The sequence below is a fragment of the Danio rerio genome, chromosome 15 (genome assembly GCF_049306965.1).
Source record: "Danio rerio strain Tuebingen ecotype United States chromosome 15, GRCz12tu, whole genome shotgun sequence".
NCBI lineage: Eukaryota > Metazoa > Chordata > Actinopteri > Cypriniformes > Danionidae > Danio > Danio rerio.
Window position 1 is genome coordinate 40,670,723 of NC_133190.1, and position 19,037 is coordinate 40,689,759.

Genomic DNA, 19,037 nt, shown 5'->3' on the forward strand with positions numbered 1-19,037 from the left:
TAATAATAGTAAATTTCATTTGTAATTCTATCAGAACTTTTAGTTAGATGCTTTTCTGAGAATGAAATTTGGACAATATTTTGAGGATATTCTCTCAGTATTTTGATATTGTTTTAAACGCTCAGATTTTCAAACTTTAGTATCTTGGCTATTAATTTTCATCTTCAAGCAAAACATACACCAGTGGACAGATTTTTTATTATTATTTTTTATTTAAAATGAATATAACTTAATTTGACACTTAAAGACTGGTTTTGTGATCCAGGGTCACAAATATTAAAAACTATGCCACTGCTGTTCCCTTGATTCTAGCTATGTACAGGTATCAAACAAGTTATGGAACTACTGATCTAAAATATGAACAAAATACTACTGAATATTTAATGGCCATACAGTATATTTCTGGAAGACCAAAAATCTTTATCCAGTCAATGCATTCTGTCCTATACATGTCTGTGAATCTGTGTCTCTGTATATCTCATAATTACTGTGTTCATGTTGCTTCAGAATTATCATAATTTAAAGATTATGCTCTGAGCTGTTCACATGTTCAGGAATTAAATTTTAATCCTTCCCTGAATGAATGTGAGTTTGACTCAGTAATGTCACACACTTTGGAACCCCATCGCCTACTAGTGTTTCTGAAGTGTCAGTGCAGAACAACACAACCAGAATGTGGAAGTGTAGATGTTCATAACTGCATCGACTGTGCAGCTGATGCTTCTTAAGGTAGTGTTTAGGATCTGCTCTATATAGGTAGGCCTTTGTGTATCACAAAATATCAAAGATATGTAACCCTGCACCACAAAATCATTATTATGTTGCACAGGTCTATTTTGGCATTAGCCAAAAAATGTGTATAATGGCCAGAATTATGGATTTCATTAAAATAATCATTAGAATGTTAAGTAAAACTTTCTGAATTTTTTTTTCCATGAAAATATTTTGTAAATGTTCTACTGTTTATAGCTTACATAAAAAAAATCAGCTTTAAAGGTAATTTACTCTCTATATTTAAAAAAAAAGATATATATATATATATATATATATATATATATATATATATATATATATATATATATATATATATATATATATATATATATGTATATGTTCTTTTTGGGTGGGGTTGGAGCTGTCACTGGGATGGAAATTTTTATTGGACCTGGCAACCTGTAGCAGAAAAACAAATGTACAGAAGAAAGCACAATTGTAGCTCATTTTGTAAATCATTGCAAAAGAGAATGGGGCATCATTTGCGTAGGGAAAAACATTGTGCTCCAGAGTTATTGATCTGGACTAGTCAAATCTGTATCTTGCCAACTTTACTGACCTGAAATTTTTTGACCACCAAGTCGGCCGCTCATGCCCTGTGGAAAGACTATGGCCACACAGTGGTCCAAGAATGCCATCCTTGGTTTACCCTGTGCCATGCTGACCAAGCTTGCTTTCTTGGCGCACCCATATCCCAGGCAAGCCTATTCGGTGACATTGCCTGGGACTTTACCCAGGAGTCCTCGGTAGTGAAAGAATAGCCAAGCGTGAGGCAGGTCATCTTCCGGTGGGCTTGAAAGACTGCTCACCTGGCGGGCCAATCCACGCTGGCTGCTCCTCACTGAGAGTGTTTCTCCCACACGACCAGCCACTTTGCGGGACACTGGGAGATATAAGACCCAGTCTCCTATTTTCAGCTCTTCCTCTGGATGCACCACTTCCTAAGGTAAGCATTCCCTATGCTGATAAAAAAGCTCATGCATAAACTCATCTGCCAATGCTTCTGTCCACTGTCTCATCTTCCCCCCTCTGCATACCGTTTCTTCAGTGTGTGTTCAGTTGCCGCACATGGCAGTACAGGGTCCTCCCCTTCAGGTTGTCCCTGTTTTTATGGGGTTTCACAAACATCGCGGAAGGTGCCCTAATGCCTCTTCTTTTCCAGGGTCAACCAGGAAAAGAGCAAGCTTTACCCCGGTGGAGTTTCTTTTTTATTAGGATGGAGCTGAACTTGACCTCCATGACAGTGCACCTTACCAAAGAGCACATCTGGCTGCTGCTGTCCTGTCTGATACAGTTGGCAGGAAGACAGTGGTCCCACTGAAGTTTTTTCAGAGGCTCCTGGGGCAAATGACTGTATGACTGTAATGCGTATGACTGTAGCTGCTGTCGAGCTGCTCAGACTGTTTATATGAGACCACTTCAGCACCGGATTCACGATCAGGTTCCTTGATAAGCATGGCATGTGGGGATGCGCCAGGTGGCCATCACCGCACCGCATTTTCCGTCCCTGGGTAGACCTTTAGCCTTTAGCCTTTAGAACAGGCATGTCCAAACTCGGTCTTGGATGGCTGGTGTCCTGCAAACTTTAGTTCCAACCCAAATCAGACACACCTGGGCTAGCTAATCAAGCTCTTAATAGGCCAGGGGTGGCCAACCCTGTTCCTGGAGAGCCACCTTCCTGCAGATTTTAGTTGCTACCCATATCAAACACACCTGAACCAATTAATTAGGACCTGAACACCACGTGATAATTACAGTCAGGTGTGTTTGATATGGGTTGCAACTGAAATCTGCAGGAAGGTGGCTCTCCAGAAAAAGGGTTGGCCACCCCTTTACTAGGCTTTCTAGAAACATCTTTGCAGGTGTGTTGAGGCAAGTTGGAGGTAAAATCTGCAGAACAACGGCCCTCCAGGACCGAGTTTGGACACCCCTGCTTTAGAACAAGTGTCCAGACATGCTGTCACTCTGATAGATGCTTCCAGTATGCACTGCACGATGTGTACAAGCATGCAGCTACAGGGATCATGGGAGACCGGCACATAAAAAGATGCATCACAGATGTTGTGTAGGCGAATCAGAATTGTTTTTCAAAAGCATTTTCTATCCAAGTAAGGGTTTGATTATTTGTTCAGGTCTTCAGTGGTTTTATCTGAAATCTCTTCTCAATCAAAGAAATTGAAGTTGTTTTACACCTTTTCCTGAGCTAATTAATTAACAGCTCTTAATGTCTATCAAGTAGAATGTACATTTTAGAGCTTCACAGTTTTACCACATAAGCAGGTGCTGTGGTTGTAAACTTTAGTAAGCAAAGGAAATCACACTTGGATGTGGTTTTTCTAGGTAAAATAATTTGCTTTTCTAGGTTTGGTTTAAGAAGAGAGACTAATTCACGCTTCCTCTTAAAGGACAGATTTTTTCTTTGGCAGCTTCCATTTTGTAGACCATTATTTTGTATTTCTCATCCACTCGGCTTGCAAAAGAGACCACACCAGGAAGGTAAGAATTAAAAAATAATCAAGATATGTTTGATTTATTTTAGATTTTTGGGAATTTTTAGCCCCCAATATCAACTCTAATAATAACGTTTAAAAAAAGATGGTGTGGATGTGTGCTACTCAAGGGTCCTTAAGTAACACTTTTTGAAAACAATTATTGTCGAATGTTATTTATGAAAGTGTAAAATTACTTTTTTTTTTTTTTTTTAGTTTAAGGTTAAACCTGGGAACATTATGAGTCCTCTGCTGATTCAGTTGCTGTTTCAAGGTATGGAATGTGTTTTTATTCTTTATATACACAACACTGCAAACCCAACAATCAACTTTATCTAATGAAAATAAGTGTAGTTAAGTCAGAATTTGCTGCAAGTTAATTTTACTCATTTGAAAAGAGTTTTAAACTATGTTTAAAGTAATTGTAATAGTTGAGAGTTAATTAAACGCCTCATTACTTCAACTTAAACAGAGTAAGTTCACAGTACTTATATAGATTAGTTTTTAACTTAAATGGTTTATAGCAATCGGCTTCCTCAAACCTTATGAGTAGGCTTAACTTAATGGGTTTTACAGTACTGAGTTGGTTTGAGTTCCCTTCATTTATTGGGTTTACAGTGCTCAAATTGTTTACTCAAATGGTTTAAGTTCACAGTACTCATTAGGATTAGTTTTTGAACTTAATGGTTTGTTGCAATCAGTTTCCTTATTTGGTTTGAGTTACCTTAACTTTTTGAGTTTTACAGCAGTAATAGATGCAACTAATGTATGAATTCACTATAAAAAATATACAATTCAATGTCTGTGGCTAAATTGAATTTCTGGAGTTTGGGCTGCAAAACATGCTTTTCTTACTTAGATTTTTTTTTTGTCTTTTTTCTAGTCCAAACATCTACAAATTCTTAAATCAAGCAGCATTTTCTAGACAAGCGAAACATATTGTCTGTATTTGGACTAGAAACAAGACAAACAATCTAAGTAAAAAAGCATTTTTTACTAAGGCTGGAAAAAAAAAACATGTTTTCAAATTCTTTTTAACAGTGCTCTGCATTTTATTTAAAATTGGTTTCAACTTTTGATGTAGACAAATGCTAATAATATTTAATGATGATTATTTGTTTTAAAGTTTTGCATCTCTTATTCCTAACTGTACAGTAATTTAAATGAACCGTGAAATCTGTGGTTGAATCCCTAAAATATATACGGTTGATAAAGTTATAACCCTGCTTTAATTTTTTCAAATATTTTCCAAGTGATGTTTAACAGAGCAAGGGCATTTAAATGGCACTTTAAGCAGTAACTAGTATCTTCCAAAGCAACCCATACATGTTTTATACTATTATCATGGCAAAGACAACATTTATTAGTTATTAAAACTATAAAAAAAAATACATGGAAAAACATCTAAACAGCATTATTTATTAGCAGCTGTAGAAATATTTTTAAAGCAATTAAAGTTTCACCTGAGGGCTAATAATTTATTTTAATGTGTGTGTGTTAATACACAGTACTCAGCAGTCAACATCAGAAGTGTATCAAACCAGTTTTTAAAAATTGCACCACAACAAGAATGAGTGCTGTTCAATAGTTGTAGGACAGCTTTGATGAAAGGTTTTGATCCACGCAGCTGAAATAAAACACTTACTAATCATTTTTAGATTATCAATGACAAGTTTATCAAATCTACTCTTTATTTAGTAAATCAAATCAATGGGCAAATCAAATTAAGAGATTGTCAGTCAGTTTCAAATAAGTTTATTTTCAGCTCTAGTATTTATATTCTTAATCTTAAATTCAGTATAAACCATAAGTGCAAATTTGGCCAGCCTCAGACTTTCCCATTTTAATAATATAATTATATATAATAATTATATAACTATATAATTATAGTATGATATATAACCAGCACTCTAACATATATACAGTAAACATTTTTATATACGTCATAATGTTTGGCTGTTTTTTAATCTACTTTTTAGAGAATAACTGGGTAATAAAAGTTCATAGTAAATTAGTAAAGGCAATCAATATCACACATTTCAAGTCTGCTGCTCTGAATAAGTGGTATAAAGCGATATGCTACAATGAACAAGTTCACCTTCATCCCCCAAAAAGGGCTATGAAAGGACGTGAGGCAAAGATTATTGGAAAAATAAAAGTTACTTTAAGAACAGCAGTGACTTTTTGTTGTCTAGTGTATATTTTTAGTTACCCCTGTTACTCAAAGTTAGGAAATATGTTGAAAAAGAAAAATACATCTTTACATTTTTACATTGACTTAACATATTACATGTTCTCCTTCTTTTGTCCCTCAGGTGTTCTACTGTATGGTGCTCTTGGATGGGATGTGAGAATGCCGAGAGACATTCACGGTCTTCGTGGTTCCTGTCTGGTTATTCCATGTTCTTTCAGATACACATTATACCCACCTAAAAACCCACGTAGGATTGTGTGGTATCAGTGGGACTCTATGCATTATCCTTTAGTCTATGATCCATGGTATCCAAATGATGTCATTTACAAGTTCAGAAGAAAAACATATTTAAATGTAAGTTCACATGGGGATTGCACTCTGCGGATTGATAAACTGGCTCACTCTCACCATGGAGAAAAAATATACCCATGGATCGACCCTGAAAATGTTGGAAAGAGCACTTACAGGTTTTTTGACGTTACCACTACAGTCTTTGTTGATGGTATGTAAATATTATTGTATACTGGAAAATATATGTGATTGTTCAACTATAGTAAAATATTATGTCATGATTAAAAAAAGACACAATAAAATCTTTTCACAGTAAAAGGTTTATGTTCAAAATGGAGACTAAATTTGGTTGTACTGTACGTTTCACATTAGCATGACTTCTCTTGTCTTTATTCTGATGTCATACATCAATGAAAACTGATCTCTGAAAAATGTAGTTGGTTAGCAATGCAACTCAGTTATTTTAAAGTGTCTATTTAGGGACCAGTGTTTATTTAAAAGCTAAATTACATTATTAACATTTATATTTAGTCACTTTGCAGATTTTTTTTTTTAAATTTTTTTTTTTAAGGCATTTACAATAGATCCTTTTTACAAGAAGTTATGACCCACTTAATGGTCATCATAATCTTAAATCCTGGAAAGTTTTTATATTTAGATTTTTTTAAAAATAAAAACATATAAACATTTATAAAATAACAAATTACCACCTATGCAAGGTCTTTATAATGCAGAGTCTAAGGACCAGGCAGTAAATTTGATGTTGTTCTCTCTTCTGGCTGCCGTTATCAGTCTTGCATAATTTTTTTCCTTTTTCTGAAAGTCTTGATAACACCATCCAGAATTTATTATTATTATTATTATTATTATTATTATTATTATTATTATTATTATTTCAACACATGGGATTGTAATATATATATATATATATATATATATATATATATATATATATATATATATATATATATATATATATATATATATATATATATATATATATATATTTGTTGTACTCTCCAATTCTCTCTCTGCGCTCTAAGTTTGCCCAACCATGACAACTTTTGCTACCGAGCAACCCGTAAATATGAAAAGGGTCCATTGAGGAGATATTCAACAAATCAACATGAGGAAATACACAAAGGCATTGCTAAAAGAACTGATCGTGTTCTGAGAATTAAGTGCTAGAGTAAAGACATTTTTTGAGAGAGAGAGGGAAAGAGAGAAGAGTGGGGAGTGTTTGTATAGGTGGTTTGTCCACTTATCTGAGTTTTGTGGGGGGTGAGAGAGTAGAAAAGGTCCTAGTTTTATTCACAAGGGTTCTGGTAATCTGGAAGAGACGATATGCTATTGATATACTAATTTTAATGTTTCTGTGAATTACAGACAATCCAAAGCAGCCCAGCATTGAAATTCATGGAGGTGACACAATGGGTCAACAGATCACAGTAGTATGTTCGACCTTCCACACATGTCCGTACAAAAAACCAACAATCACTCTGAATGGCTTTGATGAAAAAGGCCAAATAAATGATGAACATATTAGAAATGGCTTGTGGAAAACATCTCTGACACACACAGGTGTTGTAAAGACAGAAAGCCTCAATTTTCAGTGTTCAGTAACACATTATGGGGACAGAACAGTGAGATCTACAAAGTCTAAAAGTGCCAAATGTGAGTGTAAACAAATATGATCTGTTCTGTGCACTATTATTTGCACGCTCACTTTAAATGTTGCAGATTAACCTGTTTTAAGATTTCTTTTCACTTTCAGGTGTTCATCAAAAAATAACAATTGAGCCTGCAGTGGGAGATGTCACTGAGCACGTCCAGCAGATCTTCACCTGCACCGTCTACCATTCCTGTCAGAAAGAGAGTCCAACCATCACATGGAACTACAGGGACATGCAGATCTCAGAGGGGATAAAAACACTTTCTGGTTTAAATCGGGCCACCTATTCCAAAATGACCTTTGTGGGTACTATCAAAGACCATGGAAAGAGACTGATTTGCACTGCAAGGTTTTCTGGAGGAAACACTGAAGCTTCTGTCATTATACGAGTACAGCGTGAGTAATTTGTAAGCATCTTGTCTGATGTGTGTGATCTCTCAATATTTAATCTCTCTAAATATTCACCATTCAAAATACTACATTTTGGTTGAAGCATTATTTCATCTTATAAACCAATGTGCTTATCAAATAAAATAAAAATTTATTTAACATCGATATTCAATTACTTTTATTTTGAATAACAAGCAGAACTTATTGAATTTTTTCATAAGTTTTTATTTTATTAATTTATTTTAATTATTGACTATACCATTCATATTTTCCATCGTTTATCCCACAGGTGTTCTGCTCTTTGATGCTTTAGGATGGGAAGTGAAAATCCCACAAGACATTCACGGCCTCAAAGATTCCTGTCTGGTGATTCCATGTTCTTTCAGCTACAAATCAAACCCACCCAAAAACCCAACTAGAGTCGTGTGGTATCAGTGGTCTTCTAGTAGCCGTCCTTTAGTTTATGATTCTCGGCATGCAAATAATGTCATCACGAAGTTCAGAGGAAAAACTGAATTATATGGAAACACAAACTCAAATTGTAGTCTCCTGATCAAAAACCTGGAACAGTCCCACCATAATGAGAAATTATACACAAGGATTGACCCTGAAAATACTGCGTGGACCAACTACAAACATGATGATATCACCTCTACAATCCTTATAGACGGTATGAAAGTAATATTAGAATAATACTCATTCACTCTACGTCTGTAAATGTCCAACTGCAAAGATTGTATCATTAACAACATCAGACTTATTATAATGCTTGTCTGAAATTGTTTTAAATTTAGTTTGAAGAATGTTTTGCCCTAAACGTATATTTATTTTTACATATCTTTGCATTATCGAAATAATGTCATAGAAAAAAATATTTGTAAAGTTCTGAGAAAATAAAACACATATTTTAAAGTGTTCAACTTTAATTTTTACCTTTCTGTCAATAGAAAGTCCACAGCAACCCAATATGGATATTTCTGGAGGTGAAAGGATGGGCGACAATATTACGGTAGCATGTTCAGCTTTCCACACGTGTCCACACAGCAAACCAAATATCACTCTTAACGGTGTTGAAGGATCTGATGAAATAAAGCATGAGTCCTTTAAAGATGGTCAGTGGAAAATCACTCTGACACGAAAAGCTGTGGTAAAGGCAGAAAGCTCAACCATTGAGTGCTCAGTAACATATCATGGTGGTGTAAAAGCGACAGCTACAATGACCAAAAATGCAAAATGTGAGTGTTCACAAATATGAACAGCTGCATGATCTATTAGCTATAATGTTTGAAAGCCATGTTGACAAGAGGTCATTTCACTTTCAGGTGTTCATCAAAAAATAACGATTGAGCCTGCAATAGCAGATGTCACTGAGGGTGTTGAACAGCTCTTTAACTGTACCGTCTACCATTCCTGTCAGAAGGAGAATCCAACCATCACATGGAACTACGAGAACATGCAGGTCTCAGAGGGGAGAAAAACACTTTCAGGTTTAGATCGAATCACCTATTCCAATATAACCTTCCTGGGTGCGAAAGAAGACAATGGGAAGGAGCTGACGTGCACTGTACAAATGTCTGGAGGAAACAGTGAAAAATCTGTTGTTTTACGTGTAAAAGGTGAGTTATTTGTTAGTGACATATTTTGGCTTATACTCAGGATAAAAGCACAAATCTGTGTCATTTTATGCATTATTTACTCCTAAATGATTCAGATTAGTACTGTAAAATGACGTTGCACCTTGCAAAATTAGCCATAGTTTTACTCCACTAACAATATTTTAGTTTAACAATGACATTAAGAAATTAAGTCGACTTATTAATTTTTACAAATTTAAGTGGCTTAAACATAAAACAAATAAGATGTGTGCCCAAAAAACTCGGGATGTAAATTGTTTCAGCTCATTGTATATAAGTAGTTTGAAAAAACAGCAAATTTCATTATTTTAGTGTGATTTCATCACTTCAGCTACAGTAAAACTTTATCATGTTCCTAGGAGCCATATTGTGTTATCATTATTTTCAACATTTACATAATTGCGTATTTTTTAGCCTAAAGCTTCACTTCCCTCATGCTGTCAAAAACATTTTGTTTCTCTTACAGAGTACCAAAAACCAGATCCAATCCTGAATGAAAGTATGTGCATTTTTTCAATGTTGTCATGGTCGTCTTTCTCTGCACTCCTCCACCTTTTGGATGTAAATTAATATAATTATTAGCCAAATGTCATGTCATAAGGTTGATTAATCCATTATATTGTGTCATTTGTAATTTTAGCTTACTTCCAATACATGGCAGACGTGATACCCAAGATCACTGCTCTTCCTCGTTCCTGTGTGGTGATACCGTGCAGTTTTACTGCTGAAGATGAACATCTCACTCGACTTCGTGTTCGTTGGGTCAACAAAAAGGGTGGCTACATGTATCACACTGACCCGGTGGACGTCTTGGACAACTTTAAAGGTCGCACAAAACTCCTCGGAGACCCGGATGAGCAGAACTGTACTCTGGAGATGGACGATGTACGAACTCATGACAACGGGCCGTTTTGCTTTCAAGCTGAAAAAAAAGAGGAGAAATACAGCTTCAACAACAGCTGTGTGTTCATTATAATGCGAAGTGAGAAAATATGAATATCACTCACTAATGTTCAATTCTAATGTATTTAATGCAAGTCATTACAAAACTGATTTAATGTCTTTATTGTGTCTTGAAGAAACGCCGGACACACCTGTGATATCACCCCTCCCTAACGACATCAAACCCGGGACAGCAGTCACTGTTAAATGTTCAGTCAAACACACATGCTCCTCTCACCCTCCTGAAATCATATGGAGTGTCTCAACAGTTCGAGAAACTATCAGCCACAATCCCATGGGTGGAGGCGTCTGGGAAACAGTGTCCACTGTGAACTTTATTCTCACCGGATATGAAGAGGAAGATAAAATTGTCTGCAACGCCAAATTTTGGGGTGGTAAAACACAGAGCAACAGTTCTGCCCCCCTGAGTGTTAAGAGTGAGTAAAGAGCTTTAGGAGATCTTTGGCTGTATGAATCTGTCCTTTGTTATAGGACAGCTGTAGTAAAATAGAAACTGCACATCTTCATGCTGTGATTAATAATTATTTTAAAAAATCATAGGAATTCAAGCGGTTGGATCTGGGCCTTATATCATTGCTTCTTCACTTGTGTTCATCCTCATTTGCATACTTGCTGGAGTCTTCATTTACAGGAGGCGACAAAGGTACCTGACTTCTTTTTTTTTTGGCTTAAACTCATGCTTCAAAATTTTTTAATCGCTGTGTCGCTGTGCCAAATATTGTAATATTTAAACCTACCATATATCAATTGAAGCATTATTTATCCAGCTTTCATATGAAGTTTAAACCTCAATTTAAAAAAATGGACGTCTAGTTTTAAATGGTTTATCAGTATATCCCCAATTTAGGGTTTTATTTGCAATAAAGCTCTTTGTGAATGTTTGGTATTTGAAACTGTTCCCTTGTAGCGCATTAATTGCAGTGTGAGAAATGAGGAAGTATATATTTAGGACTTTGATTCTGTCATCATTAGTGTGTTCTGATCAACATTTACAAAAGCCAAGTGTGTTTTGAGTTTGTTATGAGTGGATATCAATCTTACACTTTTTGACATATTGCTAAGGAGGGCTCAGTTTATTTATCTTGTAATTTCTGTTTGTATTACCTACCACTGGACAACTTTTGACTTTTACGTTGTCATTATTGATTGTAGACAGCCTTGTGAGGACATAACAAGATCTGAGCCAAGGTATGTTTGACATCTTTATGTAATTCAGAACTGAAGTCTGGTTTTTAATACTCAAGCAATCTCCGTTTTGTAGGAGATCAGTTTGGAACAGATTTTCAAGGTTGGAGTTTACTTTAATGAATTTATCATTTGATTTTGATTTTTGTTCTTGAGTCTAAATTTAGCATTTGTTCTCCAGTCGTTTTAGTATGCCTGATGGAAGAGCAGCTTGGTTTAATAGTGGAAACAGGAGTGATATCAGGCAAGTTCAACAATGAATTGATAAAGCTGTGGTTATTGCTGTTGGTAATGATTCTAATCTCTCTAATACACAAACAAGGGATGCGCCTGGAAGACCACCGAAGCCTGAGCAAAGGTAGATTGAAAATATAATTACAATATTACAAAGATTAAGCATAAACTCAGCACAAATGATCATGTTTGTAATCATAAATTTAAAAAAAAAACTGTAAATTAGCAGTTTTCAATATTTTGTGATTTGCATTTTTATTTTTATCCGTTTATTTATTTACTTCCAACAACTTTTAACCTTTAAAAGTTTGAAAAATTGACTTTTATTAACATTTTAATAGTTTAGAGTGACATTGTCTGGGTTGATGTTGTATATTAAAGTAGAAAAATCTTGTAATAAAATGCATTTTTGTTATTTTCAGACTTATTTATCTATATAGTATTTATTTTGCATTATATTATTATTATTAATATTATATTATATTATTTAAACTATACTAAAACGTCAATAAGTATTTTCTTGATTTCAGACACCAGGTCCAGTAGTACAAAAGACAGACAAAACAATACAAACCAGACAATATAAATTAAAAAAGACAGCTATGCCAATATTTCATCAAAGATGACTGATAACGCACCTCAGTAAGGCTAAGGTTCATCAACAACATTAAAATGCCATTCTGAGACCTCTCTAAGCGACAGATAAACTTGTCAAAAATTTCTCATTAAAGCAAAAAATGAACGAACTCTTACCTTGCAAAATAATTCACTTGCACTGCATCTATGTTTTTTAAGAAGAATCCTCACACAATGTATAAACAATTGTATAAACTTACAGCTTATGGAGATCTCTTTTTTTTTTATTATTCCACAGTGGAGCTGTTTATAAAGAACCTCAATAAGTTCTAAAGAGACTTATCTTAACCTGCTCCGAACACAAATAAAACGTTTTCACCAGCATATTTGCTTGAGCATATCACTTATGACATTCCCTGTACATATCATTATCATCACTCATATCTTAAGTAATGACATGCCCTATATATTTAATAGTTTCACTAACACTGTTGAATTTTGAAAGTTTAATTTTTAACATCAGAAGCTGACAGAACAGAGACCAAGGTCCTATAATACAATTCACAATCGCAAATGAACACATATGAAAACTGTCAATTAACAGATATTTTAATCATTGTACAATTTATTTTACAAATCTCCCCTCTCAACAGACGAAGCATCTGGAGCCGATTTTCTAGGTAATGAATTCATTAAAACTTTGGCTGCGTCCGAATTCGTCTACTACTCATTAGGTACTGCATCTGAATTTGAATTTACAACTCGACCATTGGAAAAGTACATTCTATACAGTGTGAATGTGAGTAGTATGAAAAGAACTTGAACATACAACATCCACCAGTTTGTCATGATCACCTGACCTACCTTCACCAATTGCATCGATTCACTCCCATTCACAATTTCTCTCGCGATGCATCATGGGATATTGTAGCATCTATCGGTTGCGCACTTCAGAATCTTGCCAGATGTAGTAGGTTATCCAGGTACTTCTCACATTCTGTTTTTGAATACTATACTACTCGGCTCACATACTGTTTTTTTTTTTTTGCATACTATTTAGTATGGAAGGGTTTGATTTTGGATGCAGCCCTAATCTGTTGATTTTGTGATGTGTTCCTCTATTAAATAATAAAATCTTACAATTTGTTGATGTAATTCTCTTTTCCATCTAGACACCAATCACCCAGAAATAATGCAAATATGAGAGCAGAATACAAGTCAGTAATCTATTTATAAAATACAATTTAGTATGAAAAATGACCCTGGACCAACAAACCAGTAGTATATATATATTTTTTGCAATAGCCAAATCTCAAAGTTCTTCGGTATATATAAAAACTCAATTTTTAATTAGTAATGTGCATTATTAAGCACTTCATTTGGCAATTTCTCAATGTTTAGATTTGTCTGAATCTTCAGATTGCAGTTTTATTTCAGCCAAATAATGAGTTATCTTAACAAACCATACATCAATGGAAAACATATTTGTTCAGAAATCAGATAATGTTATGTAATGTATATTTTATGCAGTGCATATAATGCCACCCAAAGCCCTTCACAATTGTGTGAGGGTGTTTTTCTTCATGTAAGTATAAATAAATGTTAAAGAGTTGAATTTACAAATGGTTTTGAGGTCCAGGATTGCATATAAGAACATTTCAACCAAAACTACAATCATTTTTTTTTTAAGTTTACAACCCCATACAATTAACCAGTGGATTCATTAATGAACCTTTACTCTTCACAGGGCAAACAACACATGCAATGTGCCACAAAACAAGACTTTCGATAAGCCTCACATGCCGTCACCAAAAAGGTAAAGTACATATTCATTATATTCATGCTAGACAGCAAAATAATACTATTAAATGCAACATATAATAAAAGTCACCATGCCACATTAAGGTTCCTTGGTTTTTTAAGAGTGTTTGTTATAACATAAAACATATAATTTGGAGTATATAAATACTATAAATTAACACATTTACTGGCAATACTGATATTTTAAATATACTGATATTTTTAATATATACAATACTGTATATATTAAAATTCATAAGCGTATACGCCTTGGCAGATACATGCAAAGGTCTATCAATGGTACACTGAAGGAATAGTTCACACAAAAACTTCCCATTTTTCAAACCTGAGATGGGTTCTTTTGCTGAGCACACACATGAAAAAAAAAATTCCATTAGTCATTGGTTACTATCTCTTGTCCCTTTACCAAAGTTTATTTTGTACTTACTGTAACATAAAAGAAACTCATACAGGTATAGAACAAGTGGCGAATAAGTAAAGATAACAGAATTTCAGATTTTGGGTGAACTATCCATTTAAATACATTTACTGTAATTTATGATGAACATTGATTTTGCATTCTTATTTTCCTTTGTGCTCTTCAGTCAACGAAAAACCTGTGGTGTAAGTACATTTACCACTACATTTGCTTTTTTACAAATATAATTTCAGTTTCTAAAACTGATTCATTGACTAATCTAACTGTTTCTGTTAAAATCTTCTTTTTAGGGTTACGATTATGATGCTGATTACACCAACTTATATTGAAATCTCTGATGAAAATGTCCATAATTACGGCTTAGTAATACAAGTAAAAGCAAGAATGGATTGTCTAATTTGTAATCACATTCCTTAGATTTCCTCCAGTGTATCTCTTTTCCATATTGTGTTATCTGTAGCTTGTATTAACTTTGATGTAGATTTATTATTTAAGATCATCCCATAAATAATCCATCCAAAATTTCACTCATTCAGTACACAAATCAAATAACATTTTTAATGAAATATATCATTTGAAAATTTTGCTTGTGCTTCAAATAAGATTTGCGTGGCTTAAGTATTAACAGTAATGTATTGTCATGTATCTCAATTGCTTTAATACACTCAAAAATATATTTAGCTTAATGTTCAAAAAGAGCTAAAACAACACAATTCCTAAGGTTTTTGGGGGGCAACTTAATCGCTTTATGTTCAATCCACTTAAATTTGTAAAAATAGATTTGTGCTGAGACAACATGAAGGAATTGTGTGGAAGACAACATTTTCTACAGTGTATATTCCCATATATACAGTTCAAGTCAGAATTATTAGCCCCCAGTTTATTTTTTTCCCAATTTCTGTTTAACGGAGAGCAGATTTTTTCAACACATTTCTAAACATAATAGTTTTAATAACTCATTTCTAATAACTGATTTATTTTATCTTTGCCATGATGACAGTAAATAATATTTTACTAGATATTTTTAAGACACTTCTATACAGCTTAAAGTGACATTTAAAGGCTTAACTAGGTTAATTAAGTTTACTAGGGAGGTTAGAATAATTAGTTAAGTTAGCTGTTGAATAACGATGGTTTGTTCTGCGGACTATCGAAAAAATATAAAGCTTAATGGGGCTAATAATAATGTCCTTAAAATGGCTTTTAAAAAATTTATAGCTGCTTTTATTCTAGTCAAAATTAAACAAATAAGACTTTCTCCAGACGAAAAAAACATTATCAGACATACTGTGAAAATTTCCTTGCTTTGTTAAACATCATTTTGGAAATATTTAAAAAAGAAAAATAAATTCAAAGGGGCTAATAATTCAGACTTCAACTGTATGTCTACTAGAAACTCAAGTTGTTAAAGTAACAACATTTCAGCAACATTTATGAACCAAAAATTTCCTACATACCAAAAATGGCTGCAATACACTTCAAATAACCTAAAAATAGGAATTATCTAGTCTGTTTTTGCCCTAGATTTGACACAATTAACCTTTCAGCTAAAATTATGAAGTTCATTTTGTTACATAACATAGAACACAGAAGTTTAATGTTTTATACTCATGTCATCCAAATATACTTTATAAATAAGCTCTTGTTTAATCCCACCCCTTTTCAAAGCTCCATACAGCAGAATTTCACATGCTCAAACTCTAGTGTGACTGTGCCTTTAGACTGTATTTTTAATTAGGAACAGGTCACATTTGTTGTTCATGAATTATACGTTTAGGACCAAATGCTGCATGGAGTTTCATGCCTTGGGTTTGTGTGTATTCTCATGGACACTATCTCAACATTCTGAAGATTGTTTTGCAGGGCTAGTTAACAGCCAATTAGCAGCTCATGCTGCCGTGCCTCCTGCTCCATGCAGTCAAATAAAACCTTTTTTAAATCATGTTACAGTATGCTAGCGCAGACTCCACATAATCTACTGAATATGATGATTTTAGAGGAAATCAGAATGAATCAAAACTTAATTTTATTTTCCAGATAAAAATGTCTCATGCCAATTACAGAATCAAACAATTCAGAAATAAATGCAAAACATCATTCAAAGATAAACCAAAGAGTATAGATGAAAGTCCAAATTATACATAGTGTTGAGCGTGAGAGCTCTGCAGTATCAAAACAATGTCATTGTAAAAAATAGTTTGAAAAGCTAGTTCTGAGAGAAGCACAATTAAAAATGTTCAAATTGTATTTTGGGGCAACTTTAAATTTAATTTTTTGAAGATCATTATGTTTCTGTCCAAAAAAAAGTCCACAGCAGCTTAAAATGGATATTTCTGGAGGTGAAAGGAGGGGCGACGCTATCACAGTAATATGCAGCTTTCCACGTGTCCACACAGCAAACCAAATAGCCTATCGCTCTGAACGGTGTTGAAGGATCTGATGAAATAAAGCATGAGTCCTTTAAAGATGGCTACATGAAGCACATCTGTAACTTTTTTGTGCATTATTTACTCCTAAATGTAAAATGAGAACAAAGCTCAAAGTTTTTTGGAGGGACAGCTTAATTGTTTTGTGTTTAGTTCAATTAAATTTGTAAAAATGATTAAGTTCACTTAATCAATTTGTGTAGTGTATATTTGTGTATGTGTACATATATGTCAACTAGAAAATCAAGTTATTAAAGTAACATTTCAGCAACATATGAGCTTTAATTTTCCTACAAGCCAAAAATAACTGCAATAAACGTCTCAATGAAAATGTTTTCGGGGGAGTGATAATAAATCTCTTTTAGATAGAATATGTTTTTGTTACATTTTGCAGATTGTATTTTGTATCCAAGTAAAGTTTAATGTTTATTCTCATGTCATCCAAATATATTTTATTAATAAGTTTGACAAATGCAACTGACAAGTTACAGTACTATATTTGGTCTTTAGAAAACTAAAAATGACCCCTATTACTGTCAAAACGCCTATTAAAAACTTTTTACATCTGTTTACGGTATAATGTACTGCTTAATGTATATTGTAATGTTTACAGCTTGATGCTTTCCAATGTTTAAAGTCAGAATCTTCCATTTGTCCATACGCTCCCACACATTCACTTTTAACAAGAGCTTTGAATGTTTCAAATGTTTCAGCAGCTTGTGGTTGAGTTGTTGTTCATTGGTGCAGTTCTTTGGGTAGTGTTTATCTGACATTGATCTGTAGAAAAGGAAAATAAAACAGCTCAATAATTTCAGTTCCTCCTTTTGATTTGTTTTTTTTGGGTGTAGTTTTTAATTCTGCCTCTTCAGTTTTTTTTAAGATCATCATCTTTAAAATGTCAATGCAAATGACTTTCTTTTAAAACATGGAATTAGCTTTTAGTTTGTAATGAATAAAAAAATATTTGGACAATATTTAAGCTGATTTTCTCAGTATTTTTATATTGTTTTGAGCACTCAGATTCCAGATTTTCACAGTTTTGTATCTTGGCTAAATATTATCATATTCAAGTAAACCATGCTCTAATGGAAAACGTTTATATTATTTCTTATTTGTAATGTATAGAAGCAATTTGACTATTAGGACTGGTTTTGTGATCCAGGGTCACAAATGTTAAAAACTATGCCACTGCTGTTCCCTTGACTTTAGGTATGCACAGGTATCAAATAAGTTATGGAACCACTGATCTAAAATATGAACAAATTAATTTCTGGAAGACTCGTGCTGGACCACAAATCATTATCAAATCAATGTATTCTGTCCTATACCTGCCTGTGAATCTGTGTCTGCATACATCTCATAATCACTGTTTGCACATTGTTTAAAAATTACCACAATTTAGAGATCATGCTTTGAGCTGTTTACATGCTCTGGAGTTCTGTAGGTTATTTCTATTTCGATACGCTTGCTTTGGCAGTCAAGTTAAAAATTAACATTTACCAGTTGTAATTATGAGTTGTAGGGTGTGATCATTTTTTTGCCATTCAGATTGCCGTAATTTATTATGGGATGACATAAATAGACAAACGTATCACCATCCTGTTCCATAAGGCTACGCAAATTGTGATAAAGTAATTCAGTATTTGTCCTATGTAGTTAGCCTATGTAGTAAGCTATGTTTTAGTACTGTAAATGAGTTTGTAAATTAAGTTTGGAATTGTTAATAACAAACACACATACAGTTAATCCATTTGGTAAAACCACAGTTTTACAGTACAATTATTAACTATTTTATCCAATGGCAGTGATTTAATTTATTATTTTCAAAAGTGTGCAGTAACTGTTGTAGTATTAGCAGGAACTGAATTTCTTCCCTGAATGAGTTTGAAGCTCTTTTACAGTAATGTCACACACATTAGAACAGAGATGTGACAATGGATCAGAGACCCCACCGCCCACTAGTGTTTCTG

The 19,037-nt window shown here is 33.7% G+C and overlaps 1 protein-coding gene across 2 annotated transcripts; it reads left to right on the forward strand.

The window, feature by feature from the left end:
* The first annotated feature begins 3,074 nt into the window (after nucleotides 1–3,074).
* Nucleotides 3,075–17,880, forward strand: si:dkey-238d18.10. 2 transcript variants are annotated; one of them, XM_073923185.1, is made up of 21 exons: nucleotides 3,075–3,270; nucleotides 3,480–3,537; nucleotides 5,579–5,959; nucleotides 7,135–7,422; nucleotides 7,523–7,816; nucleotides 8,100–8,480; nucleotides 8,758–9,045; nucleotides 9,133–9,426; nucleotides 9,911–9,943; nucleotides 10,085–10,426; nucleotides 10,524–10,823; nucleotides 10,948–11,050; nucleotides 11,560–11,595; nucleotides 11,669–11,695; nucleotides 11,774–11,836; nucleotides 11,915–11,950; nucleotides 13,056–13,082; nucleotides 13,575–13,619; nucleotides 14,150–14,218; nucleotides 14,808–14,826; nucleotides 14,932–17,880. In XM_073923185.1, the coding sequence occupies exons 2-21, from the start codon at nucleotides 3,504–3,506 to the stop codon at nucleotides 14,968–14,970; spliced, it is 3,099 nt and encodes a 1,032-aa protein (XP_073779286.1). In that variant the 5' UTR covers nucleotides 3,075–3,270; nucleotides 3,480–3,503; the 3' UTR covers nucleotides 14,971–17,880. The 2 variants fall into 2 exon arrangements, with proteins under 2 accessions (XP_073779286.1, NP_001410210.1); NM_001423281.1 differs by lacking the exons at nucleotides 3,075–3,270; nucleotides 3,480–3,537; nucleotides 5,579–5,959; ... (3 more) ...; nucleotides 8,758–9,045; nucleotides 9,133–9,426 and having other exon boundaries at nucleotides 9,922–10,426; nucleotides 14,932–15,250.
* The last annotated feature ends 1,157 nt before the right edge of the window (nucleotides 17,881–19,037 follow it).

Coding starts and splice junctions, on each gene's coding strand:
- si:dkey-238d18.10 (XM_073923185.1), top strand. CDS start 3,504: ATGAGTCCTCTGCTGATTCAGTTGCTGTTTCAAG. Junction 7,817..8,099: donor TGTCATTATACGAGTACAGC/GTGAGTAATTTG, acceptor TTTATCCCACAG/GTGTTCTGCTCTTTGATGCT. Junction 9,944..10,084: donor AGATCCAATCCTGAATGAAA/GTATGTGCATTT, acceptor TTGTAATTTTAG/CTTACTTCCAATACATGGCA.